This window comes from Carcharodon carcharias, chromosome 11, assembly GCF_017639515.1.
Source record: "Carcharodon carcharias isolate sCarCar2 chromosome 11, sCarCar2.pri, whole genome shotgun sequence".
Taxonomy (NCBI): Eukaryota; Metazoa; Chordata; class Chondrichthyes; order Lamniformes; family Lamnidae; genus Carcharodon; species Carcharodon carcharias.
Window position 1 is genome coordinate 34,795,000 of NC_054477.1, and position 22,384 is coordinate 34,817,383.

A 22,384-nucleotide genomic window follows, 5' to 3' on the forward strand; every position below is an offset into this window, starting at 1 on the left:
GCACCCTCTCAAGACCCTTCAGGATCTTTGTTTCAATTAAGTTGCCTCTTACTCTTAGCCAGTGGATACAAGCCTAGCCTGTCCAACCTTTCTTCGTAAGATAACCTGCCCAATCCAGGTATTAGTTTAGTAAACCTTCTCTGAACTGCTTCCAATGCATTTTTATATCCTTCCTTAAGTAAGGAGACCAATGCTGCACACACTATTCCAGATGGAGTCTCACCAATGCCCTGTATAACAAACATAACCTCCCTACTTTTGTATTCAATTCCCCTCAAATGATAGTATCCTATTAGCTTTCCTAATTACTTGCTGTACTTGCATACTAGCCTTTTGAGATTTGTACACTAGGACACCTAGATACCTCTATCTCAAGTGCTCTGCAATCTCTCCCTATTTGGATCATTTTAAAAAAAAAAATCCTGCCAAAAATGGACAATTTCACATTTGCTCACTCTGCCCACTCGATTAACCTATCTATATCCCTTTGTAGCCACCTTATGTCCTCTTCACATCTACTATCCTACCTTTGTCATCAGCAAACTTAGGAACAATACCTTCGGTCCCTTCATCCAAGTCATTTATATAAATTGTAAAAAGTTGAGGCCCCTGCACTGATCCCTGTGGCACACCACTCGTTACATCTTGCCAACCAGAAAAAGGCCTATTTATGCCTACCCTATGTTTGCTGTTAGCTAGCTAATCTTCTATCCATGCTAATAATACCCCCTACACCATGAGCTTTTATTTTTTGTAATAACCTTTGATGTGGCACCTTATCAAATGTCTTCTGGAAATCTAAATACAGTACATCCATTGGTTCCCCTTTATCCACAGCATATGTTACTTCTTCAAAGAACTTCAATAAATTGGTTAAACATGATTTCCCTTTGGCAAAACCACATTGACTCTGCTTGATTACTCTGAATTTTTCCAAGAGCCCTGCTATAACATATTTAATATAGCTTCTAACATTTCCCTATGACTAAGCTAACTGGCCTGTAGTTTCCTGCTTTGTCTCCCTCCTTTTTTGAATAAAGGTGTTGCATTTGCTATTTTCCAATCTAATGGAATCTTCCCCAAATCTAGGGAATTTTGGAAAATTAAAACCAATCAACTATCTCCCTAGCCACTTTTTTTTTAAGACCCTAGGATGAAGTCAATCAGGACCCAAGAACCTGACAGCCTGAAGTTCCAACAATTTGCTCTGTACCAATTCCCTGCTGACTAATTTTCTTGAGTTCCTCCCTCCCTTCCAATTCCTGATTTACAGCTACTTCTGGGATGTTACTTGTATCAGCAAGTAATTAGGAAAGCCAATAGAATGTTATCATATATTGCGAGGGCAATTGAGTACAGAAGTAGGGAGGTTATGCTTCAGTTGTACAGGGCACTAGTGAGACCACATTTGGAGTGCTGTATACAATATTGTTCACCTTATTTAAGGAAGGATGTAAATGTGTTGGAAGCAGTTCGGATAAGGTTTACCAGACTAATACCTAGAATGGGTGGGTTGTCTTATGAGGAAAGGTTGGACAGGCTAAGCTTAGAAAAGTAAGAGGTGACTTGATTGAAACAATAGATCCTGAGGGGTCTTGACAGGGTGGTATGTTTCCTACTGAGCAAAGTCTAGAACTAGGGGTCACTGTTTAAAAATAAGGAGCTGCCCAATTAAAAAATGCTGAATTTTTTTCACTTGGAGGATTGAGTGTCTTTGGAACTCTCCACCGGAAGAGGTGGTGGAAGCAGAGTCTGTGGATAGGTTCTTGGTAAGCAAGGGGATGATGGGTTATTGGGGGTAGGTGGGATGCAGATTTGAGGTTACTATCAGATCAACCATGATCTTAGTAAATGGCAGAGCAGGCTCAAGGAGCTGAATGGCCTACTCCTGCTCCTTTCTCGTATGCCCTCTCTAGTGAAGACCGATGCAAAGTATGAGTTAAATTCATCTGCCACATCCTCATTTTCCATTATAAATTCCCCAGACTCACTTTTTCTATAGAACCAACGCTCACTTTATGAACTCTTTAAATAGCTAGAGAAACTTACTTAAATGTCTTTATATTTCTAGTTAGCTTTTTTTCTTACTCTAATTTTTCCCTCATCATCAATCTTTTGGTCATTCTTTGCTGTTCTTTATATTCTGTCCAATCTTTTCACCTGCCACCGATCTTTGCACAATTGTATGTTATTTCTTTAAATTTGATACTATTTTTTTTTGTTAATCACAAATGGTGGGTCCTGCCCTTGGAATTTTTCTTTCTCGTTGGATTGTACCCATTGTGTATTCTGAAATATTCCCTTAAATGTTGCCACTGCATCTCTATTGATCTATCCCTTGATTATTCCTAATTTGTCAGTTCACTTTAGTGAGTTGTGCTTTCATGCCCACATGTGCCCTTTTTTAAGTTTAAAATACTAGTGTTGGACCCACTCTTCTCTCCCTCAAACTGATTTGAAATTCAATCATATGATCACTGCTACCTGGGTCACGTTCACAGAGGTCATTAATTAACCCTACCTCGTTGCACAATACTAGGTCCGGTATAGCCTGCTCACTGGTTGGTGCCAGAATGTGTTCTAAGAAACTACCCCAACAACATTCTATGGATTCCTCATCTAGGTTACCTTTGCCCATCTGATTTTCCCAGTCTTTATGCAGATTAAAATCCCTGATTATTATTGCCATACTTTTCTGACAAGCTCCCATTATTTCTTCCTTTAGTAACCTCTATGGTTACTATTAGGGGGTCTGTACATCACTCCCACAAGCAATATCTTGCCTTTATCATTTCTCATTGCTACTCAAACTGTTTCTACATCCTGGTTTCCTAAACTTTGGCTATGCCTCTCTAATGTGCTAATACTATCATTAACAGAGCCACCCATCTACCTTTCCTAGCTTCCTGTCTTTCCTAAATGTCACGTCCTTCAATATTCAGGTCCCAATCTGTCATCCTGCAGCCGTGTCTGTGTAATGGCTAACAGGTCGTACTTATTTCTATTTGCGCTATCAGTTCAACTGTTTTGTTTCAAATGCTACATGCATTCAGGTACAAAGCCTTTAGTTTTGTCATTTTTATTTTTGTAATCTCTAGCCTTATCTGCTGATTTACTTAGATTTGTACTCCCTGTACTTTGTCCCTTCCTGTCACTGTCTATCATTTCCCACATTAATACCTTTTTCCTCTTGCCTTTCCTCTACACTTTGATTTACCACATCTTCTCAAATTTGATCCTTTGCCCCCAGTATTTAGTTTAAAGCCCCCTCTACTTTCCTAGTTAGGCAACTCACTGGAACACTAGCCCTAGCACGGTTCAGGTGTAGACTGTCTTGCCAGCTTCAACAATCTGTGCACATATATTCCCAGATCCCTCTGCTTCTGCACCCCCTTTTTGGTTATATCCTTTATTTTCAATTGTCTATCCTTGTCCTTTCTACCAAAGTATATCACTTTACTGTTCTCTGCATTTAATTTCATTAGTGAGCAAATGATAGAGAAGTAGATTTTTCTCTCCAATCACTATCCTGAAGAGGCTTCACAATATTTTTTTTTAATTTAAAAAGTACATATCGAGGCTATTTGATTTTATTGTACAAGTGATTCATCATTTTATGACCATGGCAACATTCAAAATTGAAATCACAATACAGGTCCCTCAAACTCCTTCCACATTTTCATGCTGTTCATTCCCTTCAATAATTTTAAGTTATTGATATGTGATTTTACTCATTCTATTTTGTTTGGGTTACTACAGCATTTTAATCCCACCAGCCGTTAATCCTTCAACTTGTCTGCCATACCGCTGGTGGATTACAGCAGTTTGCAGCTGGCCACAGTCATGTGCAGTCTAAGCTTAATGCAGTCTGCGCTTGGAAAAAGATATGCCTTATATACTTCAGGTAATATATTCTAGGCAATAGCGTTTAGTGCCTGCTCAGTGCTAGAATCCACTGTTTTGCTCACTTGCTGCTTTGATTAAAAATGTGTAACAATGAAAATACACAAGGAAGGATTTAGTGGGGGGGGGGGGGTGGTGGGTTGAGGGAAATTCAGTGGGAGAAATGAAATCTTACCTTTTTTACTATTTTTATTTCTGAAGCAGAGTTAGTCAATGCAGAGAGCACTTCATATCTGCAGCTTGTGTAAGCCAAACCATCACCCACAAACACCACCCTAAACAGATTGCCTAACAATTTCAAGGAACAATCACCTAATTAATATTTGTGTGAAGGGTACATCTCCTGTAATTAGGATATTTTCCCAGTTGAAGGCACAAATGTACATTTGGAAATGCTAGCATTTATATTAGTATTTTGTTCTGAATTGGTTAAGATTGACATGGTGCTTTTCATTTGAAGACTGAAGACAAACCTACAAAAGGAGGTAATTTGCATTTTTCTTTCACAAAACACTATTCTATATCCATCGACTCCCCCAACCCCATTTAATTGCATAAAAAGGAGGGTACATCAGTTGATGTAATATGTCAAAACAGTTGCTACGTGATTACTTTTCAGCCCCCTCCCCACTGCAAGTATACTTACATTAGGTGTTATTGTCTTGATGCCTTCCAGAAGGGGAAAGTGGAAGACTATTGGCCTTTTGTATAAAACTTTGATTTGGTTTATATTCAGAATTAGGCTGCCCAGAATTGCCTATCTTCAACTCTGTCCATCTTGTTTTTTTAAGGACAATTCCAGGTTGGACCTGGTTATTAAGGATACAGAAAAACTGAACAAGAACTTTGTATTAATTGGAGAAAAGATTCTGGAGCGCAAAATCCTTGACTACATGGAGCAAGCTTCATGTCATGGATTCCATGAGGTTGTGTAGGGCATAGGGGCTCCAGCTGCCAGCAGAGAAGGGAGCAAATGCATTGGTAAGACTCCCAACTGCCAGTGTTCCTGGGCCCCCATGGCTCAGTTGCAATAAGTGGGTCCCACTTTAGGGCTCAGATTAGGATTATAGCCTACATCCCATCTTGAAAGGCTAGGCATTTAGAAAATGTAAATACGAAGTGAGCCAATTGCAGGACCTTGCCCTACCACCATCTGACTCTAGGCACCTTATGCCTTGGGACAAGCAGATGCCTGCCAACATGATACAAAACAGTAATGTCCACTGTGGCCAGCAGTGAAGGTTCCTAGCAGAGACACAGCTCATCTGAATCTATGATTTACATGCATCATTTTGTAGATTTAGATCATAATTGTTCAAACAAGATTACTAGAGGGCATGTTGATTAATAAAAATGCCTTGAGCAAGACTAGAGAAAATTTGCCAATCATCCTTTCACAAAGTTAACGTTATATCAATTAAGTATATTTTTTTAAAAGGATAAGGTTATAGAAATAACAAAAAACAAATCATTAAGAGCTCTTCACTATATTGCTGTGGGGGCCATTACCAAGTTGGATTAAAACAGTTGCTAATCTAACCTTCCAAATGTCTTTGATTTTGGTTTTTCTACCTTTAGAAAAGAATACTTTAGGTTGGCTGCCCTTCTCCTTCAGAAAACTGAATTTTTCTTCTTACCAGCACTGTGGGTGCACCTAGGCCAAATGGACTGCAGTAGTTCAAGGAGATGACTCGCTACCACCTCCTCAAGGGCAGTTGGGGATGGGCAACAAATGTTGACCTTGCCAGTATCCCGTGCCCAAAAAAAAATCTAGAAATATTGAGCCAAATTGATCTTTTTTCTCAATTTGTACTTGACAGCAGGGGATTGGGACAGCAGGGGATTGGGAGGATCAGCGAGCAGATCTTGACTTATTGCCATTGGCTTCAAATCGGAAGAGATGTAAAACGGGCTGCCAAGTTGCAATTGCCAGTTTTACACTTTGCTGCACAGTCAAATTGTACCCCATTGTTTTTTTAATCCCCATATTAAAGAAAAAATATCTTCAGTTTTGAGCTTTGTGAATATTTTGTCATTAGATTTCCATTACTTGAGTAGAAAGCCTTAAACAGCTTGGCTCGATTGGAATCTACACAGCTGAGATTCATCTTTCCAGTCTAACTATAAGCGTACTACAGTGTGCAAGTCAACAGTCACCATTTTGTAACTTCGGTCCACATCAGTATTTGCTGATTTAAAAACTCAGCACAAAGCAGCTTCTTTCCCCTCAGTAGAGCTCAGGAGTACTGTTGGTTATGACAATTAGCTAACAACTGCAGTTTATAGACAGGAATTGTGTGCAAAAAAAAAAATGGTTTCCACCTGCAGTCCACAGCAGCCAGAATAATTTTATTAGCTACAGTACTCTGTCATCCATTTGCCACTTCTATCAATGATTAGGGCAGAAACTTTGAGCAGTGCTTTAGGGGATGGGGAAAGGAAGAGGAGTGGTGAGAAGTACCTGCATTAACTGAGGAAGTGGGGGAGGAGTACTAGCACAAATCGAGGCAGATGGAGATAGGGGAGGGCAAGAGGGAAAATAGCATCAGATTGAACAGGGCGTGGGGAAGTGCAAGAATACCGGGTTGAATTGAGGGAGGAAGAGGGTGATAATCAGTATAAACTGGGAAATGTGAAGGAAAAGAATCTCAGAGTAAAGAAAATTAGGTGAGATACATTTTTTCTGAACTCAGGGAAGGGAAGAAAAGAGGTTGGATAGAGTGACTGTAGGTAGCATTTGGAAAATAATGGCTGAAAATCCAAATAACTAAATTATCATGAAGTATAAAAGTGCATTTTTTAAAAGGGAAAATATAATTTGAGGGGGCACCAATTGTATGCTGTAAACATTTCAATTCCGCCCTCACCCCAAAGCTTTTAATTCCAGTGAAGGAAAGTTGGGTTTGCCTGCAGCTCAAGGGTTCAGAGCATTTTTGGAACTTCTTTTTCATGTGTCATAGCTTATAATTAGGACCAGCTTTAAATAGTCAGTTTTTTTTTTTTGCAACCAGAATCAACTCCTGCTAATTTGAAGTTTGTCTCTAAGGTGAGGGGTGGTGGGGAGGTCAGACCACACTCATTTTTATAATATCCAACAACTTGGTTTTCTAGACTCTTAAATCTGTTGTTTGAATGTTTGAGATTTATCTGCCTGTACTTTCCACAGGATTCTGGAAAGGAATGGAAATGGAGGGAATACATACAGGAACTGGTAATTCTCTGAGATGAAGCACTTGCCAAGGATATTCGACTCTACAGTCCTGGAGCAAAAACATGGGAGCTTCCTGTTGGAATATTCCACCAACAGGTCTAACTTTGGAACATTCCTCATCTGAGAAAGGAAATCTTTGTATTGTGAGGATGCATCAGGAAGGTGGCTATTAGTGTGTGCCCTCACCAAATGCTGAGGCAAGGTCATCACTTCTGAAACCAGTACCTGATCCAAGAGTGTTTATTGTAGACAAAGAAAATGTTGCCCTGAATTGACGATAATCTAAATTGGTCCCACAAAAAAGGATTTTTTAAAGAGTTACAAACATATGAAATAGGAGAAGTAGGCCATTCGGCCCCTCGAGACTGCTCTGCCATTCAATAAGATGACGACTGATCTGTTCGTGTTTTGAATTCCACATTCCCATCTACTCCTGATGACCTTTGATTCTGTTGCCTAACAAGAGGCTATCTACCTCTGCCTTAAAAATATTCAGTGACCCTGCTCACACTGCCTCCTGAGGCCACCGAGTTCCGGCCTCACCCACAAGAAGAACATCCTTTCCATGTCCACTTTTTCAAGACCGTTCAGCATCTTATATACTTCAATCAAGTCACCCCTCACTTTTCTAAACTCCAGTGGAATCAAGCCCAGTCTGTCTAATCTTTCCTCATAATACAGCCTGCTCATTCCAGACATCAATCCAGTAAACCGCCTCCAATGCACATGGACCAAAACTGCACACAATATTTGCGATGTGATCTCACCAATACACTTCATAACTGAAGCATAACATCCTTACTTTTAAGTTCAATTCCTTTTGTTATAAAGGATAGCATTCCATTAGCCGCCTTGATTACATGCTGTACCTGCATATTAACTTTGTGACTCATGCACGAGAAAACCTTGATCCGTCTCTGAATACTGTAGTAGTTTCTCCATTTACTACAAAATTGAGCAACTTCACAGTTTCCCATATTATACTCCATCTGCCACATTTTTGCCCACTCAACCTATCTATACCTGACTGCAACCTCATGTCCTCTTCACAACATACTTTCCTACCTATCTTTGTGTCATCTACAAACTTAGCTATCATGACTTTGCTCCCCTTATTTAAGTGATTGATATAAATTGTAAAATGTTGAGGCCCCAGCATGGACCCCTGCTGGACCTCACTAGTCACATCCTGCCAATCAGACAGACACATTAATGCATACTGGTTTTCTGCCAGCCAGCCAATCCTCTATCCAGGCCAATGTGTTACCCCCTACACCATGAGCTTTTATTTTCTGCAATAATCTTTGAAATGACAACTGATCAAATGCCTTCTGGCAAACCAAGTACAGCATGTCTACAGGTTCCTCATTATCCACAGCACACGTTACTCCTTCAAAGAACTCTAATAAACTGGTTAAACATGATTTCCCTTTCACAAGGGACTCTTCCCAATTACCTCTTTAAAGTACCCATTTATAACCTCCTTAAATGATTGACTAACACCTTCCCCATACAGAGGTCAAGCTAACTGGCCTATAGGTTCCTGTTTTCTACATTCCTCCCTTCTTGAATATTTGCTACTTGCCAGTTTGATGTAACCTTTCCAAAATCTAGGGAATTTTGGAAAATTACCAACGCATCTTCTACCTCATTAGCCACCTCTTTTAAGACCCTGGGATGAAGTCCATCTGGACCCGGAGACTTGTCAGCCTGCAGCTCCATCAGTTTGCTCAGTACAGCTTCTTTAGTGATTGTAATTTCACTTAAGTTCCCCTCTCCCTTCCATCTCCTGATTTATAGCTATTACTGGAATGTCCTCTATTGTGAAGACAGCAAAATATTATTAATTTCATCCGCCATTTCCTTATTATCTACTATTAAGTCTCCATTTTCACTATCTAGAGGAACAACACTCAAATTACCTATTCTTTTGCTGTTTAAAAACTGGTAGAAACTCTTGCTATCTGTTTTACGTTTCCAGCTTGCTTCCTCTCAGTCTAATTTCTTTCTCCTGGTTAACCTTTTAGTCATTCTCTGCCATTCTTTATATTCCGACCTGCCACTCATCTTTGCGCAGTTATATTTCCTTAAGTTTGATGCTTTCCCTAACTACTTTAGTTAACCATGGATGGTGGGTCCTCCCATTTAGAATTTTCCTTTATAGCAGGAATATACTTATTCTGAGTGTACTGGAAAATCCCCTTAAATGTCTGACACTGCTTCTCTGTTGATCTATCCCCTAGCTTAGTATCCCAGTTAACTTCAGCTAGCTCAGAATTCATGTCCTCATAGTTGGCCTTATATAAGTTTAAAATACTAGTCTTAGACCCACTCTTCTCCTTTTCATACTGGATGTAAAATTCAATCATATTGTGGTCGCTGCTATCTAAGAGTGCCTCTACCCTGAGGTCATTAATTAATCCTGTCACATTACACAATACCAAGTCTAATATAACCTGCTCTCTGGTTAGTTCTAGAACCTGCTGCTCTAAGCAACAATCCCAAAAGCATTCAATGAACTCCTCATCCAAGCTACTACTGCCAATCTGATTTTTCCAGTTTATATGTAGATTAAAGTCACTCATTATTGCCATCCCATTAACTCAAGCACCCAATATTTCTTCTTGTATATTTTGTCCTACATTGTAGTTACTGTTACAGGGTCTGTAGACCACTCCCAGTAGTGACTTCTTTCCCCTACTATTCGTCATCTCCACCCAAACAGATTCTACATCCTGACCTCTTGAACCAAGGTCATCTCTAATTATTTCACAAATTCCACCCTTGATTAACACTGCTACCCCTCCACCTTTACCTAGCTTCCAATTCTTCTTGAAGGTCATATATCCCTCAATATTCAGGACCTAATCCTTGTCATCCTGCAGCCACATCTCCGTAATGGCTATAAGACCATATTTATTCAATGTGCGCTATCAATTTGTTTATTTTATCTGAATGCACTTAGCATTCATAACATAGAGCCTTTAGTTTTATCTTTCTGTTATCTTTGGGACATCTAGTTTTGATTCTTGGTGCACTCTTACGTTTTTTCTTCACCTCTGTCCCTTCCTGCCATTCTCTGATCCTCATTTCCCATATTACTATTCTCCTCTTACCTTGTCTCTACGATTTTATATACCACATCTTTCCACATTTGATCTCTTGCCTTCACTATTTAGTTTAAAACTCTACTTCCCTAGTTATGCAATTTGCAAGAACACTGGTTCTAGCACAGTTCAGGTGTAGACCATCCCTGCAGTACAGTCTCCAATTTCCCCAGTACTGGTGCCAGTGTCCCACAAACTGAAACCCACTTCTCCCACACCAGTCTTTCAGCCATCTCTCTAATTTGATGTACCCTTTGCCAATTTGCATACTGCTCCGGTAATAATGCAGAGATTATAACCTTTTGAGATTCTGTTTTTCAAATTAGTACCTAGCTCCTCACTCTTCATGCAGAACCTCCTTCCTAGTTCTACCTATGTCGTTGGTACCTACATGGACCACGACAACTGGATCCTCCCCCTCACACTGCAAGTTCCTCTCCAGACCCGAGCAGATATCCTGAACCCTGGCACCGGGCAGGCAACAAAGCTGTCTGGACTCTCGTTCTTTGCTGCTGAGAAGTGTCAATCGCCCTAACTATACTGTCCCCTACTACCACTGCATTCCTTTTTGATCCCCAGACATGAATAGCTTCCTGTGCCACGGTCAGTTTGCTGCAGTCTCCGCTCTCATCCAAACCAGCGGAGAAAACCTATTAGACCATTGCAGAGGCTCACACTCCTGCCATCTGGATCCCCTTACCTGCCTCACTCACAGTCACACCCTCCTGTCCCTGACCACTGACCAAATCAGAAGACCCTATCATAAATGGTGTGACTGCCTCCTGGTACAAAGCATCCAGGTAACTTTCCCCCTCCCTGATGTGTCACAGAGTCTGCAACTCAGCCTCCAACTCAATGAAGTCCCTCGAGCTACAAACACTTAACTGCAGACGTGTTTGCCCTGGATCATAATGTTACCCAGGAGCTCCCACATGCTGTGGCCTTGACACATCACCTATTCTGCCATCTTTAGTGTGTCTTAAATAGGTGAATAATATAATTAAGTAATTATTTATGTTGCTTTTTTATATATTTTATAAACTTTACCACCAATTATTAAACCTTAGGAATAGAATAGACCTTAGCCACTCACCAAACAGTTAGCTCCTTTCCCTGTAGTAGAGCAAGAACCAATTCGTAAAGGGTGAGAAAGACAGAAAAAGGAAACAAACACCACCTCCCCCTCACTTTCCCCTCTCACCAAACTCCAAGTCTGCACTCCATTTGCCAAGGTTGCATTAAAGAGGCCTGTATTTATAGCCAACTGAACTAGGACTAGAGTAACCAGATTCAACCAGTTAGGTAATTAACTATTCAGCTCTCACAGCAGAGAGAGAGTTTACCCTGTCTAAGCTAAGAAAAAAAAACCTTAGACTGCTTACACAGTACTTTCCAGTTACTGTAAATTACAGACTAGATTTAAAAACAAAATTAAAACTTTAAACTCCCCCTGTCACCAAACTCCAAGTCTGCCCTCAGTTTCCTCAGCTGCACTTGTTTGCCCAACGAGTAAAGCAATCTTTAGAACCCAATTTCTGGGTTAATGTGACAAACTGTCAAATCCAATAGATGCACCAGCCTAGTAACATCTGTGACCTCCTCAAGACACCCATTACAAGACACCTCAAAAGGATATGCCCCTTGACATTTTCATTGTAGGATAAGTTCATCTTATAATAATGAATACAAGTGAAGAATGTTGCTCCTCCTAATTTTATGAACCATCACACTCCAATAGGTGATACGTTAAACTTTTGATTTCAGCCTTTTGGTTTCCAAATAATGACTACTAATTTTGTGAATCGATCACTTTGAAATTCCTGTTACAACAAACAGTTAAGAACAGTAATCATTTGGTTTCAATCTGCTTCTAGCTTGCAATTCTATTCTTATAATAAACACTGCCCGCCCTTACCTCACTTCAGGTACTTACCTAGATCATCTTTGGACCCGCCTCTGGTAGTAAAAAGGGTGCGACTGAGTTCATAGCCACCAAAGAAAAAAAAGTAGCCAGGCATTTCCCTCATCAAAGTGCTCGATAGACCTTGGTACATGCCAAGAGGACCATCAGTTTTCAAAACATTTTTGATCACTGCCCAAACTGTGCTAAAGGGAGAAAAAATGCGTATAAATTGAAATTAATATCCAGAATACAGTTGATAGTTTGCCGCTACCATAATCTACATCAGAATTCACATGCAGTTTTATTAAAGAATGTCACACAGCAAAACGTATACATAATGAAAAAGATTTACTCCCATCCTGCACCACAACCTGCTCCCAGACCTCTTGCCAATAACTCTTCTTAAAGCAGGTTTAAGGAAGATCAATGTAACCCCAAAGCTATCTTCTCCTCTTGTAGCATTTTATTTGCTATCTTTCTTTGATGGTTAAGAAGATCAGAACTCAATCTCTTCAATCTGTGGTACAGCATGATGGAAATCAATAGCACTGACAAAATTCACTGCATCATATAAAGCTAACTCTCTTATATCTAATGAAATTAGTGCTTGGTAACAGCAACCTTATGATTACATCACAGCTTTGATGCACATTTCAAAAGATGCCAACTTTCAAAATCACTATTGCGTTAACACGTTTATAAGCATTAACAAGCATTTTTAAATAGGTTGGCTTACAGCGCCTGTCAGTATTTTGAGATTGCAGATTTTGATAAGTCAATGACTTAAAAAACAAAACCATGTTGGACAGACTTATATACAGGATCTAGGGGTGAAAATTTCTCTAGTGATTGTAGCAAGATCGTCATTCCCTCAATTTGCAGCTTCTAACGAAGCCTTAAAATGTGCCACTAAGTATTGTAAGCACAGGAATTCTTACTTCTTCGGTGTCTAAGATGAACATAATTCATATGTCATACATTCCTTTTGGGTATTTCACATAAAAACATGTTTTTAAACCATTAGTAGCCCTTGTGGAGAAAGAGCAAGAATGTACACAATTAGTTACAATCCAGAAAAAAGGTACAGTCCTCACTAAATTTCTTAATTTTTTTGAAGGAAACGCAATCGTCTCAATCTATGATCTGAAGTCATTAGTTCCACTGCAAGCAGACAGCAATGCAAGATCTTAGTGGTTTACCCCAGCGTAGGCGTGCCATAGACAAGTATACATGCAGAGAAGTTTGAGAAGTTCATGGAGGAATGTAAACCCACAATTCAGCTTTGTGGAATTGTTTTATTAATGGCAGCAGTCAGGACAGTCCATTCTGAAACCTTTTCATTTTGCCTTGCAACCAACTTGTAGTAATGTGTGCTGTCGGCATGCAAGGGCCAATTATATTCCATTGAAGTTAATGGATGGAAATCTGTGAGCAAGCGTCCTACGATTCCCTGATATATAACTTCAGTGGGTACGGTGCCCTGCCTGCCAAATGTGATTTTGTAAAATCTTCCCTGTATGGTTTGCACACAATTCAGGGTTCATGTTACTGAATAGTAAAATACTGTACAGAAGGGAAAACCCAATGAAATGACAAGACATGCCAAAAACCCCAAAAGGAGACTGCACAAAGAGAAGCATTTTTCTCTCTCTCCCTACCCCCTTTTAGGTTTCTTTGTGTCACAAACCATTCCACAGCTAAGACATTATGCAGGTTATCATCTGCAAACACTGCTTTGTTAACTAAACAGAGCAAGAGGACTCAATAAAAACAGAAAACACTAGAAAAACTCAGCAGGAAGAAGGCTCAAAGGGCCTTCTCACTGTGGGAAAAGGGTCAGGTTTCTACTTGGGTGTCTTTCCCCCAGCCTGCAAGGAAAAAATAATCCATTTGCTTGCCAGAAAGGAGATTATTCTTCCTCATTTATGATTCCTGTTAAGTTTGTTTTTCCCCTCCCTCTCCATTCTTTCAACTTGTTACATATCACACACACCACCTCCATACTTGCTCTCGGCCTTCTGCTGGTGCTAATCTTCTGTCACTCAATAGAAATGGAGCAGGGGCTAAAGCTTTCTAATTTCCCCCATCTTCTGGTGCTCTTAAGAAGTGCCAACTACACACCACAGCTCATATGATAGTGACACTGAAATCATCTGCTTACCGTTGGGTGAATAATGGACAAACACCCCTAACTTCTCACTTCAAGGTACAGCACATTGCAGCCTAAACACACCACAAACAGCCCAAATTTTAGATATAATTAGTGATAGGAACTCCATCTCAATAGGAATCACATTCAGGCATAAATTTATATCTAAGTTGGGTTTTATATGTACACCATGGAACTACAAAGTTACACCAGCTACTAAATAGTGGCACAAACAAGCAAACTGGGAAACGTTTGCCCAGTCCTCACGTTGAGGTGGCAGGAAGTGGGAACACTTGGTCTGATAACTGATTTTTAAAATGTGCAACATACTTTCATACAACCTAGTTCAACTTTAACCTGGATATTAAAGGCAGGACTCCGATATGTGACTGTACTTTTTAAAGAGTGAATTACGCTTTTTAAAAATAAGAAACTTTTTTTTTTAAAAAAGTGGACGTACCTGGGATGTCCTTTTTCTAGCTTTCCTGAGGATTTCATTTCATGCATTGCTTGGAGGCGACATTTGACCAGCTCTGTTGGGCAAATGGCCAATGAAGCAAATACTGATGCAAATGAGCCAGAAGCTGCTTTCTGTAAATCACTGAAATAGCAAATGATTAGAAAATTCTTCAACGGTTGGACAAGTTCAGGGCTGGAGTGTTTTCACCATACCCCATCCCCCTCCTTGGAAAACAATGTGTCTTCCCCCCCACAAAACATTTGGAATGCAAACTTTTCCAATCATATGTAAGGTTTACCTATTTTTCACAAAATTCTTTGATCTGAAACCATCTCCCTTCATTTGTAACTATTATTTCATAGATGGGTCAGTATTCTCCATTGAAGTCTATCCAAATGAAAGGCTTTTAACAAATGATGACGTTTCATCATCAGCATTAGAGACCATCACTCGATTTCAGAAAACCTTTACTAATGAATAATCTCAACATGAGGGCACTGCTGACATTTTACATTTTTCTACTTAAAAGAAAATATATTTTCTTTGCATTATTTTAAACCAATAGCCGTTATTACTTGATTGAGACTGAACTATACAATAATGCACTTTACACAAATTCCCTTATAAATGATTTTGGGAGTTTGCAAAGATCTGCACCATCAGGATAATAGGTCATGTCAAAATATACATAAGCTTAAATATCAATAACAAGAATGTCTTTGTCCACATATTAAATCAACAAATTATGATATAGAGTAATGGATACCTGGGAGTAATTGAAATCTTTATCATTGAGATTTAAAACCAGTTGGCCCATCTGTGCTCCTTGAAAAAGGCAACAAGTTCCAGATTCCCACCATCTCTGTGTGAAACAATTTTTCAACGCCTCTCTAATCCTTCCACCAATTACATTAAATCTAAGTCCCTTGGTTACTGACCTCTGTCTAGGACCCTCAATTTTATCCACCTCAGTTAAACCTCCGCTCAGTCTCCTCTTTCAAAGAAAATAACCCCAGCCCAACCCAATCCTTCCTCCTAGCTACACCTCCCAGTCCTGACAACATCCCTGTAAATCTTCTCTGAACCCTCTCTAGTGTGACCAATCCATTTTATACAGTAGTTGTTAATTATAATTCCCATGCTCGCAATGTGTGGCAGAATTCAGAGACATGACTTCTTGGTGAATGGATGAAAAAAACCCACCACAACCTGCACATTCATCAAGACAAATTGTAGTTCATTAGCAGCAAGTTCTGAAGCTAGTATACACCGATTTGCACAGTAGCATTATTCATTTATACGATTTTCACGTGCTAAAGTTTGACGTGATCAGGCCACAAGAATCGTCAGCCTTTGAGTGTGGATGTCTTCCTGCACCGGAAAGGGGCACTTCAGCAGTTGGCACTTGCTAACTGATGTTGTGGGCATAATAATATGCACCAACACCAGAAAAGCTCAAAATTCACAGCATATATGACTAAGGAAAACCTTCCCCACAGTTATTTCCAAAACTAAAATTTTGGGGTACAGATAACAAATTACTGTAGTTTTGCTTATATTAATATTTGAAGCCCTCAACTGGACCTTTGATTGGTTTACTTCAATTTTATTTGAGGGCAGGAGACCCTCTAACATCTTTCTTCTGGTCTGCTAGGGCTATACAGCTCTTTCAGTGAAGAGGGCCAATGGGAAAATTGCTCTTCAGCTTACTGCTTTGACTATTTTCAGTACCTTCAGGTGAGTGAACTCCGATAACTAATTACTTCCCCTCCCGTTTTGCATTTCGCCATGTGAAGGAACCTAGCTCTGCTTCGTGGTTCATCACAATGAGAAAGGTGAGACTGGAAACTCAGCTGCACAGCAGAATTAAACCCATATCTAGCTGCACGATTACCCAGCACGGTAGACCACATCACCTCATCTTATCACTCCCACATATTCAATTTTTAAACATTCTCAGGCATCAGTCTTCTCATCTGATTTGCTGGAGTCTGTTTTGGGTTTAAGTCAATCCAAACCTAAAATTCATTTAACACAAGACTGAGAGCTATTCATCAAGCAACTAGATTCAAATATGAATTAAATGACTGTTTACCTGAGCTCAGCTTTGCTATCCATTCCAGACAGTTTCCTCACTATTCTTTGACAAAACCCATACGACAAGAATAACACAGCATTCTCCGACATATGAGCCATTAGGGCAGGAGTAGTGCCTTGGTAGAATCCCCGAATGCCACGTTCCTTATATGTCTTTACAACACAGTCCAACACATTTTTGTACATGTAAGGGAAGGTCTGCATCTTCACTTTTATAGTATCAAAGGGTTGCCCCGAATAAACACAAGCAACTCCACCTGCAAATCACAATATGCGTAAATTTAATAAACGACCTCAATATTTTGGATGAAAGATTATCCATCTGAAACATTAACTGTTTCTCTCTCCACTGCCTGACCTGCTGAGTATTTCTAGCATTTTCTGTTTTTATTTCAGATTTCCAGCAGCTCCTATATTTCACTTTGCCTCAATAATTTGGAATCTATTGCTACACTGTTCCATTCATTCACTTTGCTTGGCTAACAGACCAATCTTTCATTGCTGCGACTTCAGTTACAGACACCAGCCCACCAATATAATGGTTGGAAAGCATTTAACAGGGAGCTTAATTAATATGGGATCACAAAGCTGGGTCCTATTTGCAGAAAAGAAAAAAGAGCATATGATTAAAAAGCAATTGGCCCAAATCCAGGTAGTTAACTGCGAAAAGCTAAAATGCCCAGTTTAGGTCATCTTAGGTTTACAGTTTGTATGTGCATTTTATGGAATTTTATGATTTGCACTGAAGTTATTCCAAAAGGATTATACAACATTGCCAAATATACTATCAGTGTTCCCCCACTATCTCCAGGTCATCTGGTGTTAGAGCAACACTTTGCCAGCTGCAGTATAATTGAAACGATCGCATGTCCCTGAACTAATGCATATTGCTGTGGTATTGCAGTGCAGAGAAATCAGTCCACTTATTAGCATAAGTCCAAATCCCACAGATCAGTGCAAATGCATAGTTAAGATGAAAACATTACACAAACCACATGCCTCCCTCCAATATCATTGTTGCATGTCTACACTTGTGCTGGCACAAAGATGATCTCCATTTAAAAGGACACGGGAGGGCCGAATCTTCCAAATGCAAATCAAATAGTGCTAGCTATGCCTCTTATTCATGGCTGTGACAATGCCAGTGCAAGAACAGCTCAGTTTTCAGCTAATGCATTTCTTTTTCAAAATATTGGCCCAAATCTCCCAGTCTGCAGATCGTTGGAGATGGAATGTACGTGAGGAAACAGTTAAGAATCCAGCGGAAATCGTAACGTGCAAACCTACGTGGGAATTGCCCAGGAAATTTAAACTTCCGATGAGCTGATTTCCTGCTGCCCGGGACACTCCATGGATGTCTCTGACCCTGAGCTTAGGGTGGAGTACTTGGGCTAGATACATGTGTCTCACCTGCACACTTACCCAGGAAATGTTAGCCAGTTTAAAACCTGGTCTAATAGCTCCGTAATTCAACTGACCATCAAAACCCTTGATATCCGCTACCAACGCCAATCATCAAACTACACCCCTCACCTGATAACCCCAGACATCTCCCCAATCTGATGTCCACCCAACTACCATCCCCCCACCGACCAACCCTGACAGACCCAGACTACTCTACTCTCGACCACCTGACTCCCATCCCCCACCCCAACCAGACTACATATTCACCCTGAAGAAGAGTGTCTGAAGAAGAGTCATACGGACTCGAAACGTTAGCTGTCTTTCTCTCCACTGATGCCGTCAGACGGCTGAGTTTTTCCAGCATCTTTTGTTACATATTCACCCAGCTGACCACTCACCCTCCAACACGCATTCATTAAAAGACTGGGCCTTTAAAAACTTACCTGAATATGGCAGTTAGTGCCATAAAAAGAGGGCATGTCATCTTCTTCCCCCGACTCTTCTATGGTCCGCTGGACTTCGATGGGAAACACTGTGCTGCACATTTCTCAGTCAGCCAGGATCAGAAGATCACGGAAGAAAGGGCAGTATTGTCGGGCGGGTAAGAACTTCACAGGCAGCGGCAGCTGGTGCATAACCTCCTCACTGTTGTATTTCAAATGGCTTGAGATAAAGGCCCATGGTTCAGTAGCCTCTTTGATTGCTTTTGGCACCTGCCCATTTCTTTTCTGGAATTATGCATAATGGGCCTAGATCTCCCGGTCAGCGGCAATGCATAATATCAGAAAAGAAAAGAAATGCACAGGTACAAAAAGTAATACAAAAAAAAAACGAAAGCAGGAAAGTTACGCATCAGCTGTAGTTTGTGTCTTGGGTATTGAAGGATGTGGATCAAAGATCAGTAAATGAAGTGCAGATCAGATATGATCTAATTGAATAGCAGAAAAGGCTGAAGGGGCTGATAAAAATTATGTAAACCAGGATTAACGAACTTGTGACCCCACATTTGGGTTTTAAAACAAGAAGGTTACCAAGAGTTAGGAAAGCTGTTGCAGGAAATAAATTCTACCATCGTGGAAGTGTTTCAAAAGTACACTTCCTAGCTTGTAAACAGTTCCGATCAACAGTAGCACCTATTGGTCTATTAAGGAACTGTGGGGCAAAACAGACACAACATTTCTACCATTCACCTTCCCACAACCCACTGGTTGTGCTTCAGTAGATATCGTTGTAAATAATCTGCAACTGGTTGATTCCCCCCAGACCACGTTGTTGTTGTTTGAACCATGTTGGAGTAAGGAAAAAGGAGGGAATACATTTTAGATCAGAAGTAATTGCATGGACTGTTCTCTATGTTTCGCACTGCTAGCCCAGGAAAAAAAGAGAAAATGTAAACATTTATAATTGTTCCTACTAGCACCACAAAAACAGTAAACATATTGCATAATTACGTGCAGCACAAAATGCAGGAGCCAAGGAGTGGGAGGACATGGGCTCGTCACCGTGCTACTCCACATGCTTTGTTCCTGTGGATAGCTGTTGCAGAGGCCAAACAATTTCTCCATTCTCTGAGGTGTGGAGGAAAAGTAGAAGGGAGGCTGAAAATGTACCAATGTTGCACTTCAGAGACAAAATCCAGCAGAAGATTGAATGGGCAATTTCCCAACCAGGAGAAAGAACGGCTTGCATTTCTATAGCACCTTTCAAGAGCAGAGGATGTCCCAGTCAATGAAGTACTTTTGAAGTGTAGTTACTGTTGTAACAAACATACCTGCACATGTATTTTCTTTCTTTAAAAAGTGACAAATTTCCATTACCTGTAGCTCCTGCAGTGAGATCGATAGCACCTTGCACATGAGGCTGCAGTCCTTTATTTTCCTGTGGCATGTTGGTTTTATATCCAGTATAGGCTCACTTACTCAATAAATCCAAAAGGCGATAGTCTAAAATGGAAATGTTCATTCAGTTAGTCATAGAATTCTGTTTAGGTAACAGTACAATAACAGTACCAATATTCAAAGGAAAAGGGGGATATTCAAGATTGCAAAATTACTGTGAAATTAAATTCCTGCCACATACATTCAAAATATGGAGAGAGTCATGGGCTAGAGACTGAGAAAAATGGTGGAAACCTATGAAGGTCAGTTCAGATTCATGCCCAGAAGCATCATTGGTGCCATTTTTGCCTTGAGACAAGTGATGGAGAAATAATGGGGAGATCAAAGCAACATAAAGACCATATTCATCAATCTGGAGAAGGCTTATGACCAGGTGTCTAGGAAATAGTCTGGAGACGTGCTAGAATTTGGAGAAGTATGCGTGACTTTTACAGAACACGTACAAGGAGTGTTAGACATCATTAAGAAGCAGTTTGGGGGATGGGGGCGGGTGGGAGTTTCAAAGCCAAAGTAGGGTTGCACCAAGATCAACATGGAGCCCCTTCCTTTTCCTGATTGTCATGGATGTTCCAACTGAACAAGAGAGACAGGAAGTGCCGTGGTCAATAATGTTTGCAGATGACATTAAGCTATGTGATGGGGATGATTACAACATGCTGAGTATCTGGAGAAAAGCACTGGAAGACAGTGGTACGAAGATCAGTAGACCAGAGTCCCAGTATGTGGACTGTCAGGTTGGAGCTTAGGAAAGAGGATCAGAGTGAAGATGTAAAGATTATGGGTGAATACTTGGAGAAAGTGAGTAGTTTCAAGTACCTGGGGTCAGTGGTGGCAGAAGATGTAAGTAAAGGAATGGAAATTGAGCAACGGATTAGCTCTGGTTGGAGTAATTGGAAGAAGTGCAGTGGAGTGTTGTCTGTTTGAAAAGCACCACTGAAACAGAAAGGAAGAATCGACAAGAAAGTTGTGAGACCAGCCTTGTTATATAGTGCAGAAACGTGGGCAACATTGAGAAGAGAGAAAGAAAGAATGACTGGATATTAATGATTTGTGGATGTTGAGATGGACGTGTGGAGTAATGAGAAAGGACAAGATTGGTAACCAGTACATTAGGGGATCAGTGAAGATTGCAGAAGCATTGAAGAAAGTAGCCAAAAAGAGACTGAAACGGTATGGTCATCTGTTGCAGACAGAGGGAGGAAATGTGGTGAGGCCAAAGATGAAAATGGGACTGCCAGGAAGGAGGAGAAGTGAAAGACCTAAGACCTGATGGAAGGATGTGGTGGCGAGAGACTTAAACACAGCAGGATTGTAAGCAGAACGGGTGATTAACAGGAGTAGATGGAGAAGGGCGATCAACCAGCATTGTGGTGACAAGAAAAAAAAGGGAGAAGCTAAAAGGCGGCAGCAAATAGGTGGAAGATACATCTAAAGTTAACCTAATTGAAGTTCATGTTTCATTAATGTATCAAGGAGGGCAAATGAGTCAGCATGTTAAAATTTCTATTGTTGGCAAGATAATTTTAAAACAGTTTCTAACATCAATTCAGGCTTATTGCAAATACATTATCATGTGCTGTTTTCTCAGTTTCTTTCATGTATTTTCTGCAACGAGTACACCCAGTGGCAACCTACGTCTGTTATGGAACCATATCAATTCTGTTGACGACAAATGTTAAGAAACAGACGCAATGCCCTTGGCCTATGTCACCTTGTGTCCATTGTACTGAATACATGACTGCAGGCACCATGACAGAGCCTGGAAAAGGTAATATTTAAACAAGCTATCCAGGATTTATCTAGGGATGTAGTCCTATTCCTCATACTTGTTTACTTATATTAAGTTTTACTTTAAATTGATCATCTTTTCTAAACATTTGATTTTTCAATATTTGGATATTGATGGCAAAGTGCATTCTTTAAAAAAATTGACATTTATGATTGAACAAAGGGACTTTGATTTGTTTTTCTATGGAACTACGCTCACAGATATTTACAAAAGCAGATAAAGTACTGGGAACAAATGTTACATTAGCAGTCCAGATATATAGGTGGAAGTTAGCATTCACCACTTCAGAAAGGAGGTGGAGTTTACTTGCATTAAAGGAACGTAGTCAACTTTTATCAATTTTAATAAGGTCCATCAAGAAGTGTTGGTATTAAACTCCAGCCAAGAAATATATCAACAAGGTTGTGAATATACATGAGAAGCACTAGGAATAATTCAGGTCAGTACTAGCAAATGGCAAGCC

The 22,384-nt window shown here is 40.1% G+C and overlaps 1 protein-coding gene across 8 annotated transcripts in view; it reads right to left on the reverse strand.

The window, feature by feature from the left end:
- The window catches only part of slc25a15a (solute carrier family 25 member 15a), a 38,091-nt gene that overhangs the window by 5,779 nt on the left and 9,928 nt on the right, over positions 1-22,384 (reverse strand). For 7 of the 8 annotated variants that reach the window (XM_041199267.1, XM_041199262.1, XM_041199264.1 and 4 more), the window contains 4 exons: positions 20,052-20,177; positions 16,829-17,087; positions 14,734-14,874; positions 12,155-12,327 (listed from right to left, as the gene is read on the reverse strand). In XM_041199267.1, coding sequence (XP_041055201.1) covers positions 12,155-12,327; positions 14,734-14,874; positions 16,829-17,087; positions 20,052-20,121 — 643 coding nt within the window. In that variant the 5' untranslated portion in view covers positions 20,122-20,177. Of the gene's footprint in view, positions 1-12,154; positions 12,328-14,733; positions 14,875-16,828; positions 17,088-18,677; positions 19,935-20,051; positions 20,178-22,384 lie in introns of those variants that run through there. The other variant, XM_041199269.1, reaches the window with a different exon arrangement.